Genomic DNA, 27,802 nt, shown 5'->3' with positions numbered 1-27,802 from the left:
GTCCTTGCATGTAACAGCTAGCTTGTACACTTGTCAACTTCTTTTCACGAGACACATAGCACGTCTCACTCTCTTTGTTGGCAACTGTAAAATGAGTTTAAACTTTCACTTCACTTCTGTACTTCTTGTTCTATATACCACGTGGAGTGTAAAGAATTTCGAGAAAAATAGCTTGAACTTTTGTTCTGATTAAGTCCCTAGACTATTTATAAGAGGCAAAGTACTTGTTTTAATTTGACTCCTGCTGATTCAACAGGTGACCAAAAGGGGAATATAAAAATGAAGGTTCGTTCTATACTTCTGATTTTACTACTTTTCACTTTATTTTCACTGAATCTTCAAAATAGAAGTTTGATTTTTTGTACCTTTGGTGTTAGTTTTCAATTAGTCACTCTCACTTTTCTCAGAGAAATTTTGGATTTTACCCAAATTGGTAGTAGTACAACTAAGGAGAATTCTTGAAATTGTAGTAGCAAAATACTATGCATGTGTTTATTTTTGTAAGTTTGTGGATGTAGTGCATATTTAGTGGATTGTAAGTCAGTAAATTTTTTGGTTTAAGTTACTAGTTCATACTTGATATGGGAAATAACGCCTCATAAATCATGCTACTGATGGTGTTAATGCATCCTGTTAGTGGTTGAGTTAATTAGTCAACTTTGATGCCTTTAAATGTATATTGACATATGCTGTAGTATTCCGTCCCAATTTATGTGGCGGACAGTTTTTCTTTTCTAAAATATAAATAATATTCTTTTCATATTTTATATTGTTAATTATTGTGATTTATAACACTTTTTTTATGTAGCAATTTTCAAATATGTAAATTTTATTTCAAAAAAAATTATCTATTTGGCTTTTTTCACCTTTTTGGAAAAAAAGTTTACTTTATTTGAAAATCGTGTTGTTTCTCCATGGAAATTTCAAATACAACCTGAAGTTCTATTTGGGATTTGAAAAATACCTAGAATCTTATTTTGAATATTCAAACAACCAAATATTCTTTGAAAAAATTATAACCTAACACAACTCCATCGTCAACTCCAACTTCAAGTCAAAATTCCAAATGAAGTGAAAAATATTTGATCTTCATGGCCAAACGCCTACTTAAAGATCTTATGTCCGTATTCACGATCAACATTAAGTGAAAAATATTTGATCTTCATGGCCAAACGCCTACTTAAAGATCTCATGTCCGTATTCACGATCAACATTAAGAAATTTGACACATAATTTGGGACAGAGGGAGTATTTGGTTTATGTGTGAGAAGATTGCAGCAAACGTTTCTTTGTATAATTCGAGTAAGAACTTTTGGAACATTGTCTTGGAGGGTTTTACCTTACATATGCTAACAGTAATTTTACACACCAGCTCTGTAATTTAACATGATGTAGCACCTAGTCTGTTAGTAATTTCACTTTTTATGGATACCTACCTGTAATTATCTTTTAGGTAATTCTGAGTGTGTTGAAGTTACAACAACTAATAGTACTCCCTCCTCCCAAGATACTAGTCACATTTCGGTTCTCGAGAGTTAATTAGACTAATTTTCGGAGCTAAATTAGATTAGTTTAATTCATTGTTTTAAAATTAAAATTTAGATATGCAGATACTATACAAAAAAGTACTATAAGTTGCAATTCTTTTCATATCAATATGGCAAAAAATACATCTTAAAATGTTGGTCAAAGTTCAAGTAGTTAGACTCTTGAGAAGCGAAATGTCACAAGTTTTTTGGGTCGAAGGGAGTACGTTTTTGTCTCAAACAAGTTGGGGTTGGCTAAAAACAGTAGTGAACTCGAAAATGTGCTAACAAAAGTAGTATTGTATTTTATGCATGTGAAGGTTCACGAGACTCGATCTCAAGCGCATGCAGCAAGTGAAGAGAAAAAAGTGACGAGGAAACAAAAGGCAGAGAGCAAGAGCCAAGACTCTGCCTCACCCAAAAAGTTAAAAACTGAAGAAGATGCTGGCCCGGAAGATGGAAAATCGATGGCCGATATTAAAGCCAAGTTTGAGAAGTTCTGTAAGACTATAATCGAGCATCTCTCAGTCAAGCAAATGCGTGAAATCCTTGAAGCAAATGGCCAGCATTCCGCTGGTGACGATGATGCTGTTGTTCCTAGATGGTAAGTAAATACAGTGTGTTAAAAAAAAAAATTGCACCATAATGACTGTATAATTGAGATGAACTTCTGCATCATAAAGGTGATGAATATTATTCACTCTGATTCATTTTATGTGGCATTAGTACAATTTAGGGTGTCAAAAAAGTGGTTCTTCTTTTTAACAATTGTTCTTTCCGAGTATTTTTAATATTTTGAATCTTTAACTATTATATAGTTTCTAAATATATGTAAATTTAGTTTAATATATTTTTTTTTTTTGCACTGTATAGCCGTCCACCAAAATAATAGCCCCTAAATGTATATTTTTTGTATATTAATGTATGTATACATATACATATTTTATACATAACTAGTGTATATTTTTTGTAAATATGGCTAGCAGTTGTAGTTATTTTGACAAGCGGCCAAATGTGTAACTTTCCCTTTAAAAAAGTCAAAAATTTTATATTTGAAACCAGAACGACTCCAAATCATCCCGCTACATAAATATGGAACGGAGGTAGTGTATATAATCTATAATAATATTGGACCGAGATAGACTAAAGTTGAGTGACCGGACCTATGTGAATTCAATTATTCATCTAGCTGATCTTAAAATTGAGGCATAGTTATTGTTGTTTCACGCGAGGTTTATTGTGATTCTTCCTTACTCAACCTTTTCATGCACAGTCAAGACATAATGTTCTTTGGGCCGCTGGAAAATTGTCCCATTTGTGGTGGCAAGTTGGAATGTGCTGGCGACAGTTATCACTGTGTTGGAGATTATAGCGAGTGGTCGAGTTGTATTTACAGCACTAGGGAACCACCAAGAAGAGACGAGTCTCTCAAACTCCCTAAATCTGTTGAAAGTACTCCGATCTCCGATGTAATGTCGTAAAACTTCTCTTTACATTTCTTGTTGTGAGATGGAAAAATTTGACCATTTCTGTATGTTCTCGTAGCTGATCAAGATATGTGGAGACCCCAAAAAGAGCCGTCCCCGAAGGGAAATATCTGCCCCAAGAAAGCCATTTGATGGAATGATGATATCTCTAGCTGGTCGTCTCACTCGAACCCATGTATGTACTTCAGTTTATATCAATTTGGCCTCATTTTCATGTATGTTCATGTTGCTAAGAGTTTGTTCTCTCTGCACAGCAATACTGGAAATCGAAAATTGAGAAATATGGTGGAAAAGTGAACAACTCTATCACTGGTAACTGTTCAGTTTAATTTTGTTATGAATTTTGACTTTCCTAAGTTGCTTGGAAACTAAAAGTGTTCCCTCTGGCAGGGGTGTCTTGCCTAGTAGTTTCTCCAGCTGAGCGAGATCGCGGTGGCTCATATAAAGTAGCTGAAGCCGTGTATGTATATTTAATTGACACTTCATTAGTTGGACTAATTATTGGGCCTTTCATATTGTAACGATAGGTGCCAGAGGTGGATCCAGTATTTGATTTTGCTGAATTCAATTTTTATGTTCTTACCGTTGAACCTATTGCACTTTTGCAATTATGGGCTTTGAACTTAATTTTATATATATAGACAAATTGATGCATAATATGCACTCTAAAAATTAGAGAAATTGACATAAATGACCACCTACCAAAATAATAGCCAACAACTGTATATTTATGTACATTAATGCATAATATACATAAAATGTACAGTTTGATACATAATAGTGTGTATTTATTGTATGTTTGGCTAAAGAATGTAATTATTTTTTGCCAACGGGTCAAATGTGTAACTTTCCCAAAAATTTATTGGGTTCAGTTGAACTGGGTGTGTTTATGTTGCATTCGCCTCCGATATGAAGTATTATTGTTTCTCAGGGAGAAGGGTATACCCGTGGTGAGGGAGGCTTGGTTGAGTGATAGTATTGAAAAGGAACAAGCCCAGCCTTTAGATGCATACGACATTGCCAGTGACATTGCGGTAGAAGGTAGAGGTATTCCCCTTGATAAGATGGATCCGAGTGCGGAGGCACTCGAAACCATAACATCTGAGGTATGCTTGACCCTTTTACTCATTTTTGCTACTTAACTTTGAGGGTTGCTTCAAATATTGTCTTTTGTTTGTTGTAGCTTAAAGTGTTTGGAAAAAGAGGGGTGCACAAAGACACGAAGATGCAGGATGAAGGCGCAAGAATATTGGAGAAAGATGGGCTATTGTATAATTGTGCATTGTCTGTTTGCAATCAAAAGAACAAACTCAACAAGTAATGCCCGCAAGTTCTGCAGTTTTTTTAGTTCTTAAATGGTCTCTGCTGCTACGGAAAGTGATTTTTCGAATTGGTGCAGCTTCTGTATTATGCAACTCATCATGTCACCGGAGAATCGTTTGCATATGTACTATAGAAAGGGAAAAATCAGTGATAACATAAGAGCGGACGACAAGCTAGAGGAGTGGGAAAATGTTGATGATGCAATTAAGGAGTTTGCTAGGCTCTTTGAAGAGCTGACCGGAAATAAGTTTGAATCCTGGGAAAGGGAAAAGAAGATTCAGAAGAAACATCACAAGTTTTTCCCTATCGATATCGTATGTCCCTTCTTAAATAATTTTGTTCTTTGAAAACACTTATGTAACATTTGCTAAACATTATAGCATGATTCAACTGTGTAGGATGATGGAGTAGAGGTTAGGCATGGAGCGCTCGGACTAAGGCAACTTGGTTCTGCCGCTGCACATAGTAAGCTTGATCCCGCGGTAGCAAATTTCATGAAAGTCCTTTGTAGTCAGGAGATCTACAGGTATTACTCCGTTCAAATTGCATGCGGTTTCTATCATTTGCTTACACCTGAAACAAACTTAAGTCTCGTATGCTGGATGAAGGTATGCTTTAATGGAGCTGGGACATGATTCACCGGAAATTCCTACAGGGATGCTTACAGATCTTCATTTGAGAAGATGTAAGGCTTTCTGGACTTCGTGCATTTGTTATTCGAGGTAATGAACCTTCCAAGAATTCATATACCTTGCATCTACAGGTGAAGAAATTATCCTGCATTTCGTGGAGAAAGTAAAAACAATGAAGGAGACAGGACAGGCAGCAGAGGGTGTTTGGTATGAGTTCAGTCAAAGATGGTTCACACTCTTGCCGTCTACAAGGCCTTTTACTTTTAGGGACTATGCTGATCTTGCTGAGCATGTAAAATCCATTTCTGTGTTTTTCCCCAAATCTTTAGCATTATATATTTAGGTATTTATCTTACTGTTTGCAAATTATCGAGGCTGCATCCGCCTATGAAACTGTTCGGGACATCAATGTTGCCTCGCGTATTATAGAAGACATGTCTGGCTCTACGCTTGATGATCCTCTCTTTGAGCGTTACAAGAAACTAGGCTGTTCTGTTTCTCCCTTGGAGAAAGAATCAGATGACTACAAAATGATATCGAACTACTTGGAGAAAACTTACGAGCCGGTTAGAGTTGGAGATATGGTAAGATTTATTTTTCCTTTCCAACTTGTCTCTTTCAAATTTTTGAGCCGTATGTATGGTCTAAAATGCATGTTTCACCAGAGCTATGGGGCATCAGTTGAGAATATATTTGCTGTTGAACTTAGCGCTTGCCCTTCCCTTGATGAGATCAAGAAATTGCCAAACAAAGCTCTTCTTTGGTGTGGTAAGTAATCTCTAAAAATTGGCATTTACATCTGGGCTGATGATTGTTTCATGACGATGAATGCTATTGTCGATCAAATGATATTGACGTCAGGTACAAGGAGTTCAAATCTTTTGAGGCACTTGCAGAAAGGTTTCTTGCCTTCAGTTTGTTCACTTCCCGTGTCGGGATACATGGTAGGGAAATTCATCTACTACAAACTATTTTTAGTTTTACATATTCACTCATGGTTAATATATGTGAGCAGTTTGGAAGAGCCATCGTTTGCTCGGATGCTGCAGCAGAAGCAGCAAGATTTGGTTTCACAGCTGTAGACAGGCCGGAAGGTTTCTTGGTATTAGCAGTTGCTTCGCTAGGAGAAGCAGTTAAAGAGTTTTCGAGTCCTCCTGAGGTAGTAAAGAGGTTATTGAAGAAAAATACGTACTCAAATATTAGTTTGTTGTTCGATCTGATCGTCTTATTTTTTATTTGCGAGCAGGATACTGGAGACTTGGAAGAGAAGAAAATTGGAGTAAAAGGACTTGGAAGGAAGAAGACCGATGAGAACGAGCATTTTGTCTGGAAGGATGATATTAAAGTACCTTGTGGTAAGCTGATTCCGTCGGAGCACAAGGATAGCGTCCTCGAGTACAATGAATATGCTGTCTATGACCCAAAACAGGTAAAAGACATTAAACCATTGTCAATATATGAGATTAGTAACCTGGATGAATTTTATTTTTTAACGTCGTAAAGTGTATGCGAGTTGGATCCAAATCATGGAGGCTATTGCTTGTTTGTGGTTAGAAGTTTAATCAATATAGGGAAAATTACCTTTTTGGACCATCTAAAAAAATAATAGCCGACAAATGTATATGTTTTGTGTATAGAGTATAAATATACATGTAATATACATATTTTATACATAAATATACATAATCAGTGTATATGTTTGTTTTGTCTAACGCTCGTAAATAATTTCGGCTGACGGGCCAAAAATGAAAAACCCTTTAGTTTACACTCTTGTTTTATTGACATTTTACTATTGTTCTTTTTCTCAAGGTGAGCATAAGGTACTTGGTGGCAGTGAAGTTTGACGAGCAAGGTGTAGTATGTGATACAACTCCCGAGCAATAGTGGAAAATGGACCAGACGAGTGTTGTGCATGACTGCATGCCATATTTTGCCTCTTCTCCTATGCTACCACAAGGGACTTTAGTGGTTTTTGTTTTTGGTAAGGAAGGAAAATGACTTTGTTTTGTAGATGATGTACGTAGTTCCCTTATGTGGTAGATGTTAACCTCGTTTTGTGTATGATGTACATAGTTCTCTTATGTTGTAGATGTTAAGCTGTTCCCTTTTCTTTTACTTATTGCTGCAACTACTTTGTGTTGGTCCATGTGTGACCACACGCTCTTTCTTTGTCCTGAAATATTTCTCATTTTCTGGCCCATTTGACATTATTTATTGTCAAGCTTTCGGCTATCTGTTCCTCATATTCTAGGAGCCAGGCACACTATTTCTAAAATGAAAAGTAAATGATTTTATTAATAATGAATCAATCAAGATAAGTATAGTATGCGAATTAAAAGATCTGTCTCGAAGCTCTGGTGGCATCTTGCTTCAAGCTGAGTGCGCACCCCTCTAAAAATCTCTTGAGACATGAGAAATGATCGACGTAGCATCGTGCGGATCGAAATTGTAATATTAAAATATTTAGAGGTTAAATAAAGAAAATTAGGAGCTAAACATAAACATAAGATGTTGTGCAAAAAGATAAATCATACCTGAATCCCTCAGGCTCGATGATGAGTCTGTTATACATGCTCTCACGCCAGGTTGTGAAGCATCATGGCCATGTGTAGCTGAGTGATTTGTGGTAAGAGTGTCGGGCTCAGAGCTACTATCTCAAAGGTAAAGATCTACTAGACCAAACTAATGGGGTAGTCTCCGAAGTAGCATGTGATCTAATCGGGCTAGGAGTAGTTGTCGGAGTTCCACTAGATGTCAATCGCTGAGATAAGAAAGGCAACTGAGTGAAGCCTTGTGGAGCAGCATAATCCGTCGGCACACCATCAGAGGGGTCAGTAGAAGCGTTTGACTGTAGCCTTGGGTCAGCCAAGTATAGTGATGCAACAAAGCGGCCTATGGTGGGAGAGATGGCGGCCGGGAGTTAGATCTAATATGTATTGCTATGTTTGATGACAAAAGGTTATATCGCTATAAATGGTAAATATTAATCTATTATAGCATGACCATATAAAAAGCCCTAGGTACCACACACGACACATTTAAGCCAAAAAGTTATGAATGGCAGTAACACGCAAGGCCTATATTAGTATTTCCTAAGTCCTAATTCTAGCCCTAATCAAAATAAACTCATAGGTCAGAGGGCAGTTAGTGAGCGTCTGAGAGAGATTGTGCGAGCAACATCAGCAACTAGTGACCACCGATGGCGATTCTTATTCACGTTGTCAAGGTAAATATTTTCTCTACTATCTATTCCAAATAGTTTCTTTGCGTGTGCATCTTCGATGGTTGGCTTGAAATGACATTTTTGCTTGATTTCGAATTTCTATTTTTGAGAAATCTGACAAATAATAATAGCATTCAGGAAGTTGTTGCAAATCTACTGGATTTTGCTGCCTCAAACCCCAGTATCTCGAGTCTTATTCCAACTTCCTGTGACCAGCATATTCCTCTTTGGGATCCAAGCCAATTCATTGATCGGAAGGTCATGTTGACTACCAGATTGGGAAACATTTTCGCTTGCTTCTCATAATCTCGGAAGGACGGTTGTTCCATCACCATTCCAAACTTTGTGATACAACATGGATTAAATCTAGTTTATAGCGAAATTTGCTCTCTATGAGTTGTTGGATAGCCACGAAATGATTGTGTTTGATAGCAAGGCTACTCTGTATGAGTTGTTGGATAGGCACGGAATGATTGTGTACGATAGCGAAGTACACTCTGTATGGAAAGCGGATGGTCGATAGACATAGGGTTGTTCAGCGAAAATGGTAGAGTTCCCACAAGTACACGGTATTTTAGGCCCTCTCCAGCGGACCGAGATAACCCTCTCCGTTCACACAATAATGTGGGCGCCTTTTCAAAATGGCACGAGCAAAAATGGTTGAAAAGGCGCCCACATTATTGTGTGAACGGAGAGGGTTATCTGGTCTGCTTTTGGAGAGGGCCTAAAATACCGTGTACTGTGGGAACTCTACCATTTTCGCTGGAACAACCCTATGTCTATCGACCATCTGCTTTCCATACAGAGCAGCCTCGCTATCAGACACAATCATTCCGTGCCTATCCAACAACTCATACAGAGTAGCCTTGCTATCAAACACAATCATTTCGTGGCTATCCAACAACTCATAGAGAGCAGCCTCGCTATAAACTAGATTTAATCCATGTTGTATCACAGGTTTGGAATGGTGATGGAACAACTGTCCTCTCTGGAGATTATGAGAAGCAAGCGAAAAATGTTTCCCCAATATGGTAGTCAACATGACCTTCCAGTCAATGAATTGTCTTGGATCCCAAAGAGGAATATGCTGGTCATAGGAAGTTGGAATAAGACTCTGAGGTACTGAGCTTTGAGGCAGCAAAATCCAGTAGATTTGCAACAACTTCCTGCATGCTGCTATGCACTTAATGTGAAACATCCTCAGACTGAGTTAAAGACATCACCAAAGTATCAAACATCCTCAGAGAAAATGTCTTTTGTTGTTCTGTACATGCGACACATTTGTGTTCTATCTTTTGATTTCTTTGTATGCAGTCATGTAGTTAATTCATGGGAGTAGGAGTTTAAGCTTTGAATACTCAAAAAAAAATGTGACTATATATGAAACATACACAAGCAATATACAAGTTGCTAGTAAAGCCGCTAAAAGTCCTAATTAAATGACGTCCTAGGCATATACTAATTTGCTTCGACCGTTTTTTGAATTTTTTTTTTTTAATGTAAAAAAAATCGAACAACATCGATCAATTTTTGTAAAACTAATTTTATGGTATTTGTTAATGATTGAGCTCAGTCATTTTCTCAGTTTCTGGTGCTAACAAAACCAACCTAGCACAGTCGATTATATTAAAAAAAAAATGTTAGAATTGAACCGATCGGTCGCAGTCAATTTTTTCCAATTTTGGCCATGTGTTTAGTAGCGAGAAAATAAGAACATTTGATCTACTAATTAATCCTTATAAACAAATGAGAATCTACAAAACTTAATTAAAATCAAATCTTAAAAAAGTAAGGCATGTCCGGATCATTAACTCCGTCCAAAGGAACCATGCCGAGAACTTTATGCAACTCAAATGTGATCTCTAGTAAAAGTCTCTTCTTTAGTTGTCTGCAGTTTATAAATAACGCATTTTCTTCTTTTAGCTAAGTGAAGAGAAGAAGATCGGCATGTATACTTATACTAGTTTCTAATCACGTGCGTTGCACGTGTATGTCAATCATGTAGTACATGATTTTGTATAACAATATCGATATTACTAACTATAAGCTTTGAATAAAATAATTATACATAAAGAATATAGCACAAATGTGTGTGAATAATCAATGTGAAGCCAATGCGATAAATGGTCTAATGACAAAAATTCTTTACAATAGGTACATTTTAAATATGAATATGAGTAACATCAATTATGGTTGTAAATGTTCACATCTCAAAGTTTCTGCCTTATTTTTAAGAAACTGTAGTTTCCCAAATCAGATCCAGAATATCTTAGTGGACAAGCACATAAAGGTTATATTTAAAAAAAAAAAAAAAAAAAAAAAAAAAAAAAAAAAAAAAACTACCCGCATAAATGCATTGTATTTACTTTGACAAATGAAATAACATCATAGTGAAATATTTTTCAAAAATCACATTTATAAACGAAAACATCAATTACATACTTGAGTCAATCTTAGAAGGAGTGTGAAGTCAATAAAGAGAAATAATTTAGAATATCACTTATAACATAACATTCTTCAAAGGTTTTTACTCTGTAACTTTCTAAGAATATTTCTTATCTTACCCTTGAGATATGTTTAATACATTCGGCTTATTTGCGACTTAATTTTACTGTGCTAACTCTCAAATCTCATTTAGACCATAGGAAATGAAAAAAAAAAAAAGGGCTACTCTAACCTCATAGAAGTAATTCTGGTGGAATGATCCCTAAATGCATGTGACACATGGATCTCTTCGACTTAGAAAATTATTAATCTTAATGCATGCACTGAAGAGTCTTGCATATAAGTTATCATAAAAAATCATGACAAATATTCTATCAACAGTATTGCATACAAGTTACCATAAAAAATCATGACAAATTACCTATCAACATGACTCCAAAAAATCAGGATTACAACTGACAATCTTACGTCGATGTCCCTACGTTTCAACCGTATGACATGGAAAATGTAGTGAAAAGGGAGCCTTGCAAACAGAATTGACTGTCGTGGTAAGGTTTTGAGATAATCTTCACATCCCCCGCCGCTATAGTTCGAACAGTCAAACGGGGGTTGAGATCAATTGTTTCACACCCTAACTTATCAATCAAGGATTTAGAAATGAAGTTTTGGCTTGTTGTACTGACCAAAATAGTTAGTGGTTGCATTGTGACATCATGCCCGTCAACATTGTAAAGATAGCAGTCTGAGAGTTCTACATCTTCAATTGGAAACACCTCCACTCTCAAAAAATCACAGGAAGAAAAAAATCTGGAAAGGAAGAGTGATAATACCTCAGCTTCAGCCTCCATAGCCTCAGCTTCAGCCTCCATAAAGTCCATGGTTGCCTGCATCTCTATGATTTTTAATTCTGGTGGAATGATCCCTAAATGCATGTGACACATGGATCTCTTCAACTTAGTAAATTATCAATCTTAATGCATTCATAAAAAATCATGACAAACATCCTATCAATTTGACTCCAAAAATCATGATTAAACTAACAGTCTTACGTCCACTCCAGTGTTTTTAAGAATACCACTTGGATGTATGAAAAAGGAATAAGTACTACATGGTCTATGTATAAGATTAAAAGTTGAAGAATTTATTATTTAACTACATTGTTATTAACAGGGACAATTATATGAATAAAATACACATATACTTACCTATTATATTGAGGCACAAAAAATAAGAAAAAATCAAATATTAAAATAAGTATTAAGAACTTCTCTTGAAGAAAACACCAGTTCGAATGGAAGCGTGATTTGGGGCTATTCTGCGGTATGACTTTTTTTACTTTTATTTTAATAAGTAAATAGGTTTTAAGAGGGCATTTAAATAATTTACCTTTTAAGTTAGGTGTTTCATGCTTTTAATATAGTATCGATAGTGCTCCAAGTGAGAGATACGTGAGCAGGATGGGTGCATGTGTGCATAGTTAAAGATAAGTTGCCAAAAAAGGTGCAATATGTAATAAGAGTTCTATTAGTTATCTACCTCTACATCCTTAATATCAATTTTAATTTAAACTTTTATAGTAAGTATTTTTGTGGATCGGGTGTTTAGAGCAAAGCAATAAATATAAAATAGAGATCTTGCATATACAATTTTTAATTCTTATCCATGGTAATATATATATATATATATATATATATTCACTTTAATTTGTTAATTCTTAAAACTAGTTACAATATTAAATTAATTATAAATACCTACAAGAATAAGTATTTACCGATTCTTGTTCATTGTCATGCAATTAGTACCTAGAAAGGAACTTTAAGTTAAGGCAGGAATCAGTCTAAATTTCTTGCAAGTTCTGCCTTCGTCCCAAAATAAGTCCCACCTTAACAAAAAATGTTTGTCCCAAAATAAGTGTCACCTTAGGAATTCAAGATAAAAACTGACAAGTATTTCCAACTACTCCTTTAGCATTAACGAAATAGTCCTCTTTAATATTACTCAATTCTCAAAAAACATCTACTAAATACGAGTAATTTATTAAATTCCATATTATATTTATTGATTTTTTAATGGGTTAGATTTTTGCTAAGATGACACTTATTTTTGGACGGAAAGTCATCTTCATCAAAACATTTTTAGTATGCGACTCTAACTTATACTTACCAACTGAGCTCTACTGAATAAGGGGTTGGTTGTTTTTAGTGCTAATAATTGTTTCCTCATTGTTATTGTTTTTTAAGGGATCCTAGAGTTGGAGTGAATATCCCAACCTTCTCATCTATTGATTTGATTTGTAATTAACTCCGCTGTTGATTTGATTTGTAATTAACTTATTAGGAAGTGTGATAATTGATTTTTTAATAGATATATCTACAAGTCAGACTTACAGAAATTATAAGTTCGGTTGATTACCATTTTGTTTGTAAGGATAAGTAGAGTAAAAATTCTTATTTTCTATACTTATTTTTTTTTATTTTTTATTTTCAATTGAGATGCAAAAAGTGCGATTAACTATGAAGAAGAGGAAAAGAGTGATTTTTGCCTCAGTTTTGGCCTGTTAGTTTGTGCTGAAAAGCAAGAGGTTTAAATTTGTTTCTAAGTTTTGCAAAATAATTTAAAATTTGTTCTTCGCTGATAGTTGAGGTCATGATTTTTTTTTATCATTATAAAAATGAGTTAAATTACCCTTAATTACTAACTGCATTAGTATTTTAATACCTAAGTTTTTTTTTTTTATCATGAAGAAGAGTTAAATATTTTTTAACTATGCAAGTAGTTTAAAAACTTTGTTGAATAGTTCACAAATTCAATCATTATTTTTGCTAAGACACTATTTTTCTAATCAATTACTGTCATAATAATTGATTTTCTCCGCTCAAACACCATTTGGACATTACTCTTACTCCATCATAGCTTCTCATTCCCACACCACTTTTTTCTTTTTTTTTTTAAAATACAAATCTCTCATACACCTTCATCTTTAACACTTTTTCACGTCACCATTTTACATTTCCAGAAGATAGCAACCCTCAACTACTATAATTTCACCGTGGCCATCACAATATTGCTGTAAATGAATTTAGGAGCTAAATTTGGTGTATCTAAGTTTATTATAACATTAGGAGGTTGATATGGAGCTCTAACATCACTTTATCGGTTATGGAGTTGTGCCATTGACAAAGTTTAGACGGATTTTAAAAAGTTCGCTTAATTGAGCTTGGGGTAGAGACTTGGCAATTGAAGCTTTTGAGTGAACAAAATGAGGCCACTACTGAAAACAGTGGCCTCATTTTGTTGAAGGAAACTTGGATCATTTTGCATAGTCCAAAGGAAAGTTAATTTTTTTCCTTATAAAAAAGTCAAGGTGTTGAAAAGCTTATGTCATTAGTTAATAAAGATAAATTTAATCCGTCTTAGCCCCTTTTCTTCACGATACCCTAGTCAGTAACGAAAAAAAATTGAAATTAGTTTTTCAAGTTCAAAAGTAAATTTAACGCTTTCCATCGTTGAAATAAACATAATACATATTCATTTTGTGCCTAAAGGGGTAAGATGACTTATTTTAGGTGCTTTTAAGCCAAAATGACTTTTTGTAGTTTTGTGTAAAGTAAAAAATTGTTTTGAAACATTTATTTTTAAGTCAAAATAATAAAAACAAGTCAAAAGTCATAAGTTAGAACTCCTAACTTATGGCTTTTGACTTATAAGCCATAAGTTATAAGCCCATCCAAATAGGATGTAAATAGTCGTGCCATTTTCAAAACATATAGTTAATTGAAATATAATAAGGTCCAATTTGTGATATCATAATAAAGAAGCTCATCTATCTGCATTTAAAAAAAAAAAAAAAAAGAGTTAGTAAACTATGCCGAAAAGTCGAAACACGATAAATCTAAAAAATAAACCTCGATACTGTTTACTATTTTTTTGTTTGTTATTAAGTGGCTCCCAGTTGCAGCTAAACTTTTTAGGCACTTAAACAAAAGAGAAAAAAGGAAAATAACAAAATATTTACGCCACGTGGTGTTCATATTTTGCGTATAAACATCCGATTTAGCCAATATTTGTGTATAAACCCTTTTATACACTTTATACAAGGTTGATACATTATGTAAAATGCTTTCCCCTCAGATTTAATGTAGTATAAAATTATATCATGTCATATAATATTATATCTACGTGGTGTAAATATTTTCAAAAAACTGTATATTTTTGAAAATTTCTCAAAATTTTAATTGTTTAATGAGAAAAAGAAAAGAAGAAGAAATTGTTTATGATAAAAAATATACAGTGAGGAAACAAAACTAGAAAAAAAGAAAAGAAAAGAAGAGGTAACTATAGAAATCAGAAGAAAAAGCAAAGGGTAGAAATGTAAATTTACATTGCTTTCTCCCAAATATAATGTTGTATAATATTGTATATTGAGCTACGTGGCGGAAATATTTTCCAAAAACTGTATATTTTTGAAAATTTCCCAAACTTTTCACCGTTTAATGAAAAAAAAAAAAAGAAAAAAATTCCTTTATGTTATGATAAACCATGAGTGCGGAACCTAAATGACGCACAAAAGAGGAGTTGAACTAAAATACCCTAACAAAAAAAAAAAAGAGTTACCATAGTACCTTTAACACAAAAATTTACTACGTTAATGACGTCAATTATTGCTGCGTTATTTGGCCTTGATAAAATTTTTTGGGGGGTTAATTACTCTCTTTCGTTTAAATTTTCACACTTTTTCCGTACTTTGGTCATAGATTAATCATGCTTTGAGACTCCGGAACGTCAATATTTTATACAGAACCCTATTTTTTGTGCAATTTATAATGTAGGCTCAATACATCAAAGATACGCAAAAATTTGGGTCATTGTTTTAGTGGTTGAGAAGTGCTCGAAGTAAGTTTTTGTTTGGAAACTTGTTATCTTTAGCTTTAAGTTTTTTAAACTTTTAGGGTTTAAATTTAAGCGAGTTATTTTTAAAATAATGTGTAACTTTATTTCGAATATGTCCCGATTTTTTTTTTATATGATTAATTTAGAATGTCACAGGAGTTAGTTATAAACGATAATAAAGACTAAGATAATATTTATAAATATAAATAGATACGCAAATTGACTTAAACTGTAGAACTTAATTGCATATACACTATCATGAATGAGTCCCACATGTTGTTCCATCCCCCTTTTTCTCTTAATAACAAGGTGCTCTAAGTTGTGATCATCCGCTCTTCCCTTCCCCCTTGCGCTCTTGAGTATCACGTGCTTCTTCTTGGGATCTGGTATCGCTGGTATGCTTGGAATGTCCTGTCTGATGAGTTGATCCCCATCGGGAGACGGGACCTCAACATAATCATCCTCGTCAGGAGATGGGACGGCAGACGCCTAAGGACGAACTTGAAAAATATATAAAAATTAGTATCAATCATTATTTATATTTGATACATTAATGTTTGTTAAAAAATCAAACTTGTGTATCGACGGGTGCCTGAGTAAGCTCCCGAGAGGGCTCCTGAGGTGGGTCTGGTGCGTAATCCGAATAGTCTCATGGATGGGATGCCGAGAGAAATTTGGTTTTGGAGCGGTGTCGTTCGAGGTCCAAATAAATGTTAAAAAAATTAAAGTAATATTCAACTAATATTGAATAAAATTAAGTTTTACTAAAAATCTTACTTGTGGCTAAGGGTGCTCGGCGAGAAGACACCGTGGCTCGACAGCTCGCGAGAAGACATCGCGGCTCGACAGGCTCGCCGAGAAAACACCCGCGGCGTGCTCATCACCGCACATGGGGAGGGGGGGGGGGGGGGGGGTATATTCTATTGATGCCCAAACTATCGTAAGATGTGGTCGGGCATGAGATCCTTAATGATGTCCAGGTGTATTAATGGATACCGCGACATCTACACGGCCTGACTAGTCTTGCAAAAGGCCGGCAATCAATCCAAAAATCCAGCGTACGGGGTCCATAGAAATAGTTGTATAAGATATAGCTACAACTTAGTGATCAAGCTGGTCTCGAAATGGAAGAAAACTGTGGTGAATATTCATATCCCGGTCAATACCTGCCATCTACCTCCCCGCATAGGGCATCTCATCCGGGAGGTCATGCCTAGGTACGGGCTGGAAAGGCAGCATCCTATCCCACACCCATAACTGAAAATGATATTAAAACATGTGACTTTTAGTCATTGTTTCAAGAGGGTATTTAGATTAGAATAAAGGAACACATACTTAAATATTACCTGGAATTGAGCAAAAAATCACACACATCACTGCTACGGTCAATGGATACTCGGCATAGACATCGGTAGAGGTACGCCAAAATAGCATTGCTCCAGTTGTACTCTCCCAAGCGGTCTAGACCCTCCAAGAAGATCAAATACCGTAAGCTGACAAAGACACCTGATGTGTTCGGGAACATGATGCCCTCGAATATAATGAGCAAGTATAGACAGACATGACGATCAACAACCACCTGATCAGTGTTGTCGTGAGCGAGGGAGGCAAGTTACGCAAATGCGGCGAGAGGCACTAATCCTCACTCGACTCTATCCCAAGATAACGACAGGTCCACGGCACGAACCCGGTGAGCCTAGTCAACTCCGTCGTCCATGTCCTACCAGGAGGAGGCTCAACCCGACTGTTTAATGGCTCTCCATCTACCCGCAATCCAAATATGACCTCAACATCCTGGAGCGTGATCGTGGCCTCACCAGTGTGAAGATGAAAGGTGTATCTCTGGCCTCCACCGCTCAATCATGACCGTCACGAGAGCCCAATCATGTTGTACCCGACCAATAGAGACGCAGTGATAGATTTACCCAAAGATATGGAACATCTATTAGACTGTCTTGATAAAAAAGAATTGTGTTATTTTACTTCCATGAAACATATCTTCTTAAGAGTAACTTACTAATTTTTTCTTATTTTGTAGTTCTATGAAAGAGGTAATGCTGATGCATCCGTGCCTCAACACTAATAATACCTTTTCTACCTTTGTGAAGTATATGGGCCAAAATTATACAAATACCTTAAAAAGTGGGCGATGTAACCAAAAGCTAGTGAAGAGAAATTGTTTTATATGATAGCTTCTGGATAATTTGTAAATCTATGGTAGACTTTACTGGGATGAGAGAATATGAAATTATGCAAGAGATAGTAAGTGGGTAGAATTCCTCAACGAGACTAGAAACGTAGTCACAGTCGAAGACGTTCATGATTTTGCTACATCATTATGTGTGTTACTATTTATGTGGCAGTGTCTTTAAATACTACCAGAGAGATAAGACTTATATATGTATTGCTTCTTTTTAAAATTATCTTTTGATATTTTTTTTGTAATATACATGAAATTATTGATATTTTCTCAAACAATAAAAGCTCATCTTAGGAGAAACAAATAACAAGACCAGTAAGTAGTAGCAAAAATGAATCAGCACAAGTAAACTTGTAGTATACAGTTGAGTAATAACATTTAACGAGGATGAATAGAAAAATCAAGACGAATCAAGACTTCTTTATGTAATTTTTATCTAGCTTTTAAACCTATTATTTATTTTTCTTGAACTGTTTTCATGGAGAAAAAACAAAGAGAGCGGAAGAAAGGTACGTGGCGCTACAATAAGTTGTTACTTGCATGTCAGATAAACAAGTCAAGTTTAATAGAGATCGTTATTGTACTGTTGACCAATGAGGTCCCAATAGTGCCCGTAAGTTTTTTTTTTTTTTTGCTTTTGTGTTCTTCTCTAAGTCAAAAGTCAACCAGAATTTAGTTAAAAGAAGTGTTCATGTGCGTTCAAATTAGAAGTTGCTATATTTTAAATACTTTATAATTGTTGATTATGTTTTAAACAATTGTGTTAAAAGTTGTTTTCTTCCAACTTTTATAACTTATATATGTTTAAGTTTGAGTTCAATTTATGAAATCTCAGACCCGATTTGGCTCCCTAACATATTACTTCTTAATCGATTTGATTCTCTAAACCCGATCTGACTACCTAATCCCCTCCTAGGACTGATTACAACGTTCGCGACCGGACCGGTCCGACCCCTTAGACAGTTATACTTCAAACACAATCATTTCACCATATAATTTACATTAGCGATAAATTGTTTTTTTCTAAAGTAAGCTTAAACTATGACAAAATTAAACAAGATCAAAAATAAGAAAAATTGAATAAACTTTTGACTATAATATATTGCAACACACAATTGTTTATCTATTTCTTATTCATGCTAAGCAATGCATTTTATATTTATTGCATACTTTCTTTAAGAAATTCGCAAACATGGAGTTCGTACCCATTAGGTTTTGTTTTCTATCTCTCGACATAACAAATTCATACAATTTTTTGTTATATCTCATGTCAATTTACATTAAAAAAAAAAAGGTTAATGAAACAGATTACATGCATATTAAAATTTATGATACTTATTTTTCTTAATAAATTTAAAAAGATATATCTCTGATCTCTCTTTCATGTAAAATAATTTTGGTAATTAATGATCAATCTTCATTAATTTGCAACAACTAAAAAACATCTTTTGTAGCATGTATAAGAAATCAAAGAATTTCTGGGGGCACTAGCACCAAGAAAAAGGTTGAAAAAGCCCCCACATTATTGTGTGAACGGGGAGGGTTATCTGGTCTGCTTTTGGAAAGGCCCTAATATACCTAGTAATGTGGGAACACTATCAATATGCTGCAACAACCCTATGTCTATCGACCAGCTGCTTTCCATATAGAGTAACCTAGCCATCAAGCACAATCATTCTGTGACTATCCAACAACTTATACAGAGTAGCCTCGCTATCAAACACAATCATTTCGTGCATATCCAACAACTCATACAGAGCAGCCTCGCTATCAACTAGATTTAACCAATCATGTATCACAGGTTTGGAATGGTGATGGGATAACTGTCACTCTGGAGGTTATGAAAAGCAAGCGAAAGTGTTGCCCCAATCTGGTAGTCAACCTGTAATAGCAGGAATGCATGACCTTCCAGTCAAGGAATAGGCTTGGATCCCAAAGTGGAATATGCTGGTCACAGAAAACTGGAATAAGACTCTAAAGTGCTGGAATTTGATGCAGTAAAATCCAGTAAATGTGCAACAACTTCCCAAACGCTGCTACGCACTTATTGTGAAACATCCCCAGGTTGAGTTCAAGACATCACCAAAGTATCAAGCTCGGCGTTTGGCTGCCTTCCTGGATCAACAAGGTTTCTTGGTTGGCTCAATTAGAATTGAACCGATCAGTCGCAGTCTTTTTTTTGTCGGTCATTTTTTCTAGTTTTGGCCATGTGTTTAGTAGCGAGAAAGAAAAAACGTTTGATCTACTAATTAATCCTTGTAAACAAACGAGAATCTATAATACTTAATTAAAATCAAATCTTAAAAAAGTAAGGCATGTCTGGATCATTAACTCCGTCCAATGGAACCATGCTGAGAACGTTATGCAAATCAAATGTGATCTCTAGTAAAAGTCTCATCTTTAGTTGTCTGAAGTTTATACATAATACATTTTCTTCTTTTAGCTAAGTGTGAAGAGAAGAAGATCGACATGTATAGCATATACTTTCTCAATACGTGCGTCAGACGGTATGTCAATCATGTAGTACATGATTTTGTAAAATAATATCGATAGTACTAAATAGAAGCTTTGAATAAAAAAATTATACATAAAGAATATAGCACAACCGTGTGTGAATAATCAATGTGAAACTCAATGCAACAAAGTAATGCTTGAATGACAACAATTCTAATATATCAAATATTGAGCTTGATTGTTTGCTTTATTTTACAATATGTACATTTTAAATATGAATATGAGTAACATCAATTATCGTTGCAAATGTTCACATCTCAAAGTTTCTGCCTTATTTTTAAGAAACTGTAGTTTCCCAAATCAGAACCTGAATATCTTAGTGGACAAGCACACAAAGGTTATATTAAAAAAAAAAAAAAAAAACTACCTGCATAAATACATTGTATTAACTTTGACAAATGAAATACCGTAATAGTGAAATATTTTTCAAAAATCACATTTATAAACAAAAACATCAATTACATACTTGACTCTATCTTAGAAGGAGTGTGAAGTCAATAAAGAGAAATAATTTAGAAACTGACTTATAACATAACATTCTTCAAAGATTTTTACTCTGTAACTTTCTAAGAATATTTCTTATCTTACCCCTGAGATGTGCTTAATATATTCGTCTTATTTGCGACTTAATTTTACTGTGCTAACTCTCAAATCTCATTTAGACCATAGGAAGTGGGAAAAAAAACTCTAACCTCATAGAAGTAATTTTGGTGGAATGATCCCTAAATGCATGTGACATATGGATCTATTCGACATAGAAAACTATCAATCTTAATGCGTGATTGAAGAGTATTGCATATAAGTTATCATACAAAAATCATGACAAATATTATACGAACAGTCTTGCATACAAGTTACCATAAAAAATCATGACAATTATCCTATCAACTTGACTCCAAAAAATCAGAATTACAATTAACAATCTTACGTCGATGTCCCCACGTTTCAACCGTATGACATGGAAAAATGCAGTGAATAGGGAGCCTTGCAAATGGAACTGACAGTTGTGGCAGGCTTTTGAGATAATCTTCACATTCCCCCCCACCCCCCCCCCCCCCCCCCCCCGCCCTCTTCCCCGCTTTCGTTTGAACAGCCAAACGTGGGTTGAGATCAGTTGTTTCACACGCTACTTATCAGCCAAGGATTTAGAAATGAAGTTTTGGCTTGTTCTATCGACTAAAATAGTTAGTGGTTGCATTGCCATACCATGCCCATCAACGTTGTAAAGATGACAATGTGAGACGTCTACATCTTCAATTGACAACTCCTCCACCATCAAAAAACCATAAACAATAAGTATCAAGCCAAGATTTCAGGAAGAAAAAAAATCTGGAAAGGAAGAGTGATAATACCTCAGCTTCAGCCTCCATTACCTCAACTTCAATCTCCATAAAGTCATGGTTGCCTGCATCTCGATGATTTTTAGGTGAAATGATCCCTAAATGCATGTGACACATGGATCTCTTCGGCTTAGAAAATTATCAATCTTAATGCATTCATAAAAAATCATGACAAATATCCTATCAATTTGACTCCAAAAATTCATGATTAAACTAACAGTCTTACGTCCACCCCAGTGTTTTTAAGAATACCACTTGGATGTATCAAAAAGTAATAAGTACTACATGGTTTATCAATAGCATTAAAAATTGAAGAATTTATTATTTAACTAAAATATTGTTATTAACATGAACAATTATATGAATAAAATACACATATACTTACTTATTATATTGAGGTAAAAAAATGAGCAAAAATCAAATATTAAAATAAGTATTAAGAACTTCTCCGGAAGAAAACACCAGTTCGAATGGAAGTGTGGTTTGGGGCTATTCTGCGGTAGGACTTTTCTTTTAGTTTTATTTTAATAAGTAAATAGGTTTTAAGAGGGCATTTAAGTAATTTAACTTTTAAGTTAGGAGTTTCATACTTTTAATACAATATAGATATAGATAGATAATGCTCCAAGTGAGATAAGTGAGTAGGATGGGTGCATAGTTAAAGATAAGTTGCCAAAAAAGGTGAAATATGTAATAAGAGTATGAGATAATAGTCAAAATACCCCCCAACGTTTGACCAAAATGCCAACTCACACACCTAACCTTTCACGTTGGTCCTATTACCCCCGGGATAAATTTTTTTCAGATTAAAATGTCCCTTTTTTCGATGTGGACAAAGCGAAGACTGCTTCTTTATGGCGCGTTATTTTTTTTTAAAACAAAGATTCGACGTGTTTTGGAGAGCCAAATGGATCGCTACGTAGATGCCACATAGATGCCACACAGATAAATTTAAATTCCCTCCATTTTTAAGCTACTTCATCTTCTTCTTCACCCAATTTAATAACCATCTCCATTCTTTTTGCCAAATAATACCCATTATAAATTTAGAGCTAGGATAGTGATTATTCTTACAATCATCGTTTTTCCCAAATCAAATTCAAAAAAAAAAAAAAAGAAGAAAAAAAAACGAAAATGCGAAAAAAAAAAAAGTTGAAAATCTAATCTTGTTAAAGAAAATCGATTGAAAGTTGCTTGTTTGGAGTGCTACTTGTTGCTTGGTTGGAGTTGTTTAAGCACTAATTCTTTGAGTTGATTTGGGAGAAAATTAAACTCTATTGCTAGGAATTTAGAGAAAGCTATGAAGAACACTAAGTGGTTTTTTAAATTCTTGATTGTTTGATCAAATTAATGGATGAACTTTGTTCTACTTGGTGTTAAGAAGCTTCCTTTCACATTTGGGTTTTTTCCCAAATCAAATTCAAAAAAAAAAAAAAAAAAACGAAAATGAAAAAAAAAAAGGTTGAAAATCTAATCTTGTTAAAGAAAATCTGATTGAAAATTGCTTGTTTGGAGTTGCTACTTGTTTCTTGGTTGGAGTTGTTTAAGCACTAATTCTTTGAGTTGATTTGGGGAGAAAATTAAACTCCATTACTAGGAATTTAGAGAAAGCTATGAAGAACACCAAGTGGGTTTCTTTAAATTCTTGATTGTTTGATCAAATTAATGGATGAACTTTGTTCTATTTGTGTTAAGAAGCTTCCTTTCACATTTGGGTTTTTTTCAAATCAAATTCAAAAAAAAATCAAAAAAAAAAAAACTAAAAACTGGAAAAAAAAAAAAAAAAAAAGGTTGAAAATCTAATCTTGTTAAAGAAAATCATTGAAAGTTGCTTGTTTGGAGTTGCTACTTGTCGCTTGGTTGGAGTTGTTTAAGCACTAATTTTTGAGTTGATTTGGGGAGAAAATTAAACTCCATTGCTAGAATTTGGAGAAAGTTATGAAGAACACCAAGTGGGTTTCTTTAAATTCTTGATTGTTTGATCAAATTAATGGATGAACTTTGTTCTATTTGGTGTTAGGAAGCTTCCTTTCACATTTGGATTTTTTGGATCAAATTTGGGGTTGGTGTGATTTTTTTTTTCCAACTCCTAATGAAGATGATGATGATGTTGACGAAGATGAAGGAGAATGGGGTATGTTTTTGGATCCTCATACCGAAATGGAGCGTGAAAAATCGAGAGATTTTTTTTTTTTTTTTTTTTTGAAGAAGAGTAGACGGATGGAGAAGGGGGAAAATTAATAAAAAAATGAGGAGAAATTAAAGATTAAGACGCGTTGCAAAGCGTGCATTAAGTGGACAAGACTACGTTAATAATTGTCATGTCATATTGAACGCCACATCGCAAAAAAGGGATTTTAATACCGAAAAATTTGTCCATGGGAAGGGTAATAGGACCAACGCAAAGGTTAGTGTGCAGTTGGCATTTTCGTCAAACGCATTTTTGACTATTATCTCATAAGAGTATTATTAGTTATCTACCTCTAAATCCTCAATATCAATTTAAATTTATACTTTTATAGTAAGCATTTATCATGGATCGGGTGTTTAGAGCAAAACAATGAATGTAAAATAGAGATCTTGCATATACACTTTTAATTCTTAATCATGGTATTATATATATATATATATATATATATATATATATATATATATATATATATATATTCACTTTAATTTGTTAATTCTTAAAATTAGTTACAATATTAAATTAATTTTTAAATACCTACACGATTAAGTATTTACCAAATCTTGTTCATTGTCATGCAATTAGTACACAGAAAGAGACTTTATGTTAAGGCAGGAATCAATCTAAATTATCTTGCAAGTTCTCCCTTCCTCCCCAAATAAGTCCCACCTTAGAAAAAATGTTTGTCGCAAAACAAGTGTCATCTTAATTTAAGATAAAAATTAACAAGTGTTTCCAACTACTTTCACAAAGATTAACGAAATAGTCCTCTTTAATATTGCCCAATTAAAAAAAAAAAAAAAAAAAAAACCATCTACTAAATACGAGTGTTTTACTAAACTCCATATTATATTTATTAATTTCTTAATGAGCGATTTTCTTCATAAGCATTTATTTTTTGAACGGTGAGTTGTCTTCATCAAAATGTTTTTAGCATGCGACTCTAACTTGTACTTACCAACTGAGCTCTACTGAATAAGGGGTTTGGTTGTTTTTAGTGCTAATAATAGTTTCCTCATTGTTATTGTTTTTTTAAGGGATTCTAAAGTTGGAGTGAATATCCAACCTTCTTATCTGTTGATTTGATTTGTAATTAACTTATTTATTAGGAAGTGTGATAATTGATTTTTTAATAGATATACCTACAAGTCAGACAACAGAAATTATAGGTTCTGTTGATAACCATTTTGTTTGCAAGGATAAGTAGAGTAAAAATTCTTCTTTTCTATATTTTTTTATTTTTTTCAATTGAGATGCGCAAGTGCGATTAATTATGAAGAAGAGGAAAATCGTGATTTTTGCCGCAGATTTGGCCTGTTAGTTTGTGCCGAAAGGGAAGAGGTGTAAATTGTTTCTAAGTTTTGCAAAATAATTTAAAATTTCTTCGTCGTTAATAATTGAGGTCACGATTTGTTTTTATCGTTATAAAAATGGGTTAAATTACCCTTATTGACTAACTGCATTAGTATTTTAAATACGTTAGGTTTCTTTTACCATGAAGAAGAGTTAAATATTTTTTAACTACACAAGATAGTTTAAATCTGTCTCTGATAACTTTGTTGAATAATTCACAAATTCAATCAGTATTTTTGCTAGGCCACCATTTTTCTAATCAATTACTATCATAATAATTGATTTTCTCTACTCAAACACCATATGAATATTACTCTTACTCCATCATAGCTTCTCATGCCCACAACACTTTTGAAAAAAAATACAAATCTCTCGTACACCTTCATCTTTACCACTTTTTCATGTCACTATTTTACATTTTCAGAAGATAGCAACCCTCAACTACTATAATTTTACCTTGGTGTTCCTAAGTTTACTTTAACATTAGGATGATATGGAGCTCTAACATCACTATAGGTAATCTAAAAAGGTTCGATTATGGAGTTGATTGATAGAGTTTTGACGGATTTTTAAAAAATTCACCTTATTTGAGATTGGTGTAGGGACTTGACAGTTGAAGCTTTTGAGTGAACAAAACGGTGCCACTGCTGAAAATAGTGACTTAATTTGTTGAAGGAAACTTGGATCAATTTGCATAGTCCAAAGGAAAGTTAATTTTTTTTCCTTATAAAAAAGTCAAGGTGTTGAAAAGCTTATGTCATTAGTTAATAAAGATAAATTTAATTCGTCTAGCCATTTTCTTCACGATACCCTAATCATTAACGAAAAACAAATTTAAATTAGTTTTGCAAAGTTCAAAAATAAATTTAACGCTTTCCACCGAATTAAACATAATACATATTCATTTTGTGCCCAAACAGTAAGAGCGCATTTTGGGCTTTTTATTTTAGGTTCTTTTTAAGCTAAAAAATGACTTTTATAGTTTTGTGTAAAGTAAAATATTGTTTTGAAACATTTATTTTTAAGTCAAAAATAATAAAACAAATCAAAAATGTTGTAACTCCTAATTACGCTTAGACTTTAGTGTTCATAGGTGCTATGCTCCTATCCAAATGATGTAAATAGTCGTGCCATTTTCAAAACATATAGTTAATTGAAATATAATAAGGTCCAATTTGTGATATCATAATAAAGAAGCTCATCTATCTGCATTTTTTTAAAAAAGAGTTAGTGACTATGCCGAAAAGTCGAAACACGATAAATCTAAAAAATAAACCTTGATACTGTTGATAAAAAAAAATCTGGTATTACTGGCTCCTATTTACGGCTAAACTTTTAGAGACTTAAAGAAAAGAGGAAAAAGAAAATAACAAAATATTTATGCCACTTAGTGTCCATATTTTAGGTGTATAACACCCGATTTAGCTCATATTTACGTATAAACACCTTTGATACACTATTATACACGTTATACAAGGCCAAACATTACGATAATGCTTTTCTCTCGTATGTAATGTAGTATAATATTATATTTACGTGTGTAAATATTTTCAAAAAATTGTACTTTTTTAAAAATTTCCCAAAATTTTAATTGTTTAATGAGAAAAAAGAAGAAGAAGAAATTGTGAACAAACCAAAAAAAAAAAAAAAAAAAAAACAAGTGGTCAATCTAGAAAGAAGAAAAGCAATAAATGTAAAGTTACACCATATTTATAATGTTTCCTTCGATATAACGCCGTATAATATGTAGTATTGGCTACGCGACGTTAATATTTTAAAAAAAACTGTATATTTTTTGAAATTTTCCCAAAATTTTAATCGTTTTACGAAGAAATTATTTATGATAAAACCGTATACAGCAAGAAAAAAAAAACCAAAAGAAAGAAAGAAAAGAAGAGGTCAAATTGAAATCAGAAGAAAAGCAAGGGCTAGAAATGTAAAAGTTATACCATATGTATAATAGATATCATTGTCAGATAATACTGTATGATGGGTTATGCATAAATATTTTCAAAAATACTGTATATTGTTGAAAATTTCCCAAAAATTTTAATCGTTTAATGAGAAAAGGAAAAGAGGAAACAAAACCAACAGAAAAAAAGAAGAGGTCAATATAGAATTCAGAAGAAAAGGCAAGGGTATTAATGTAAAGTTACACAACATTACGGGTTCGGATCTGATATCCACAATCACCTCCCAAAAACCCTAAGTATATATAAATACGCATTCATTCACCAATACATGAAACCCAAGAAGCAGCACTCCCAAATCAACCATTGAACAAGCCTCTCTCGTATGAAACCCTAACTATTCCAATAATCTTTTACGTGTTTCAATTTTGTTTTAGGTTATTTGAATTTTTGTATCTAAGATTTATGTTTTGGTTGTGTCAGATATTATTATTAAGAAGAAATGAAGGTAATTGCAGCTTACTTGTTGGCTGTTTTGGGTGGCAACACATCACCTTCAGCTAAAGACTTGAAGAGCATCCTCGGATGTGGTAAATACTTTACTACTTCGATTTCATAGTATACTGTACAACATTTTTATTATTTCTAGTGTCCAACTTTTTTTTTTTTTTTTTTAATTACTTCGTTCCCTCAGGACATTAATTCAATAACAAATGTAGTAAAGTGTGACAGGGAACAAAAATTGCTAGTATATACTATTTCAAAGGGGGC

The 27,802-nt window shown here is 33.8% G+C and overlaps 2 protein-coding genes across 3 annotated transcripts in view; both read left to right on the top strand.

Annotated features, from left to right (window-relative positions):
- Positions 1-86: 86 nt before the first annotated feature.
- Positions 87-7,083, top strand: LOC132032582 (protein ADP-ribosyltransferase PARP3-like). 2 transcript variants are annotated; one of them, XM_059422221.1, is made up of 18 exons: positions 87-285; positions 1,847-2,130; positions 2,800-2,995; positions 3,072-3,188; positions 3,268-3,325; positions 3,404-3,473; positions 3,945-4,119; positions 4,197-4,330; positions 4,413-4,650; positions 4,735-4,862; positions 4,945-5,021; positions 5,100-5,260; positions 5,343-5,552; positions 5,634-5,736; positions 5,830-5,912; positions 5,984-6,127; positions 6,212-6,397; positions 6,778-7,083. In XM_059422221.1, exons 1-18 carry the CDS (start codon positions 280-282, stop codon positions 6,850-6,852), a joined length of 2,445 nt encoding a protein of 814 aa, XP_059278204.1. In that variant the 5' UTR covers positions 87-279; the 3' UTR covers positions 6,853-7,083. The 2 variants fall into 2 exon arrangements, with proteins under 2 accessions (XP_059278204.1, XP_059278205.1); XM_059422222.1 differs by having other exon boundaries at positions 91-285; positions 6,215-6,397.
- Positions 7,084-27,282: 20,199 nt separating this feature from the next.
- LOC132032581 (large ribosomal subunit protein P2-like) overlaps positions 27,283-27,802 on the top strand; it is a 12,784-nt gene continuing 12,264 nt past the window's right edge. Inside the window, exons 1-2 of the mRNA XM_059422220.1 lie at positions 27,283-27,414; positions 27,515-27,621. Coding sequence (XP_059278203.1) covers positions 27,534-27,621 — 88 coding nt within the window. The 5' untranslated portion in view covers positions 27,283-27,414; positions 27,515-27,533. The remainder of the gene's footprint in view (positions 27,415-27,514; positions 27,622-27,802) is intronic.

Source organism: Lycium ferocissimum, chromosome 10, assembly GCF_029784015.1.
Source record: "Lycium ferocissimum isolate CSIRO_LF1 chromosome 10, AGI_CSIRO_Lferr_CH_V1, whole genome shotgun sequence".
Classification (NCBI taxonomy): domain Eukaryota; kingdom Viridiplantae; phylum Streptophyta; class Magnoliopsida; order Solanales; family Solanaceae; genus Lycium; species Lycium ferocissimum.
Note: the sequence above shows the minus strand (reverse complement) of the source record. Positions and strands in the feature narration are given on the sequence as shown.

What these genes read in the sequence shown, in the direction of transcription:
- LOC132032582 (XM_059422221.1), top strand. An exon ending in TGTAGTCAGGAGATCTACAG is followed by an intron (nt 4,863 to 4,944) that starts GTATTACTCCGT and finishes TGCTGGATGAAG; the next exon opens with GTATGCTTTAATGGAGCTGG. An exon ending in AGATCTTCATTTGAGAAGAT is followed by an intron (nt 5,022 to 5,099) that starts GTAAGGCTTTCT and finishes TTGCATCTACAG; the next exon opens with GTGAAGAAATTATCCTGCAT.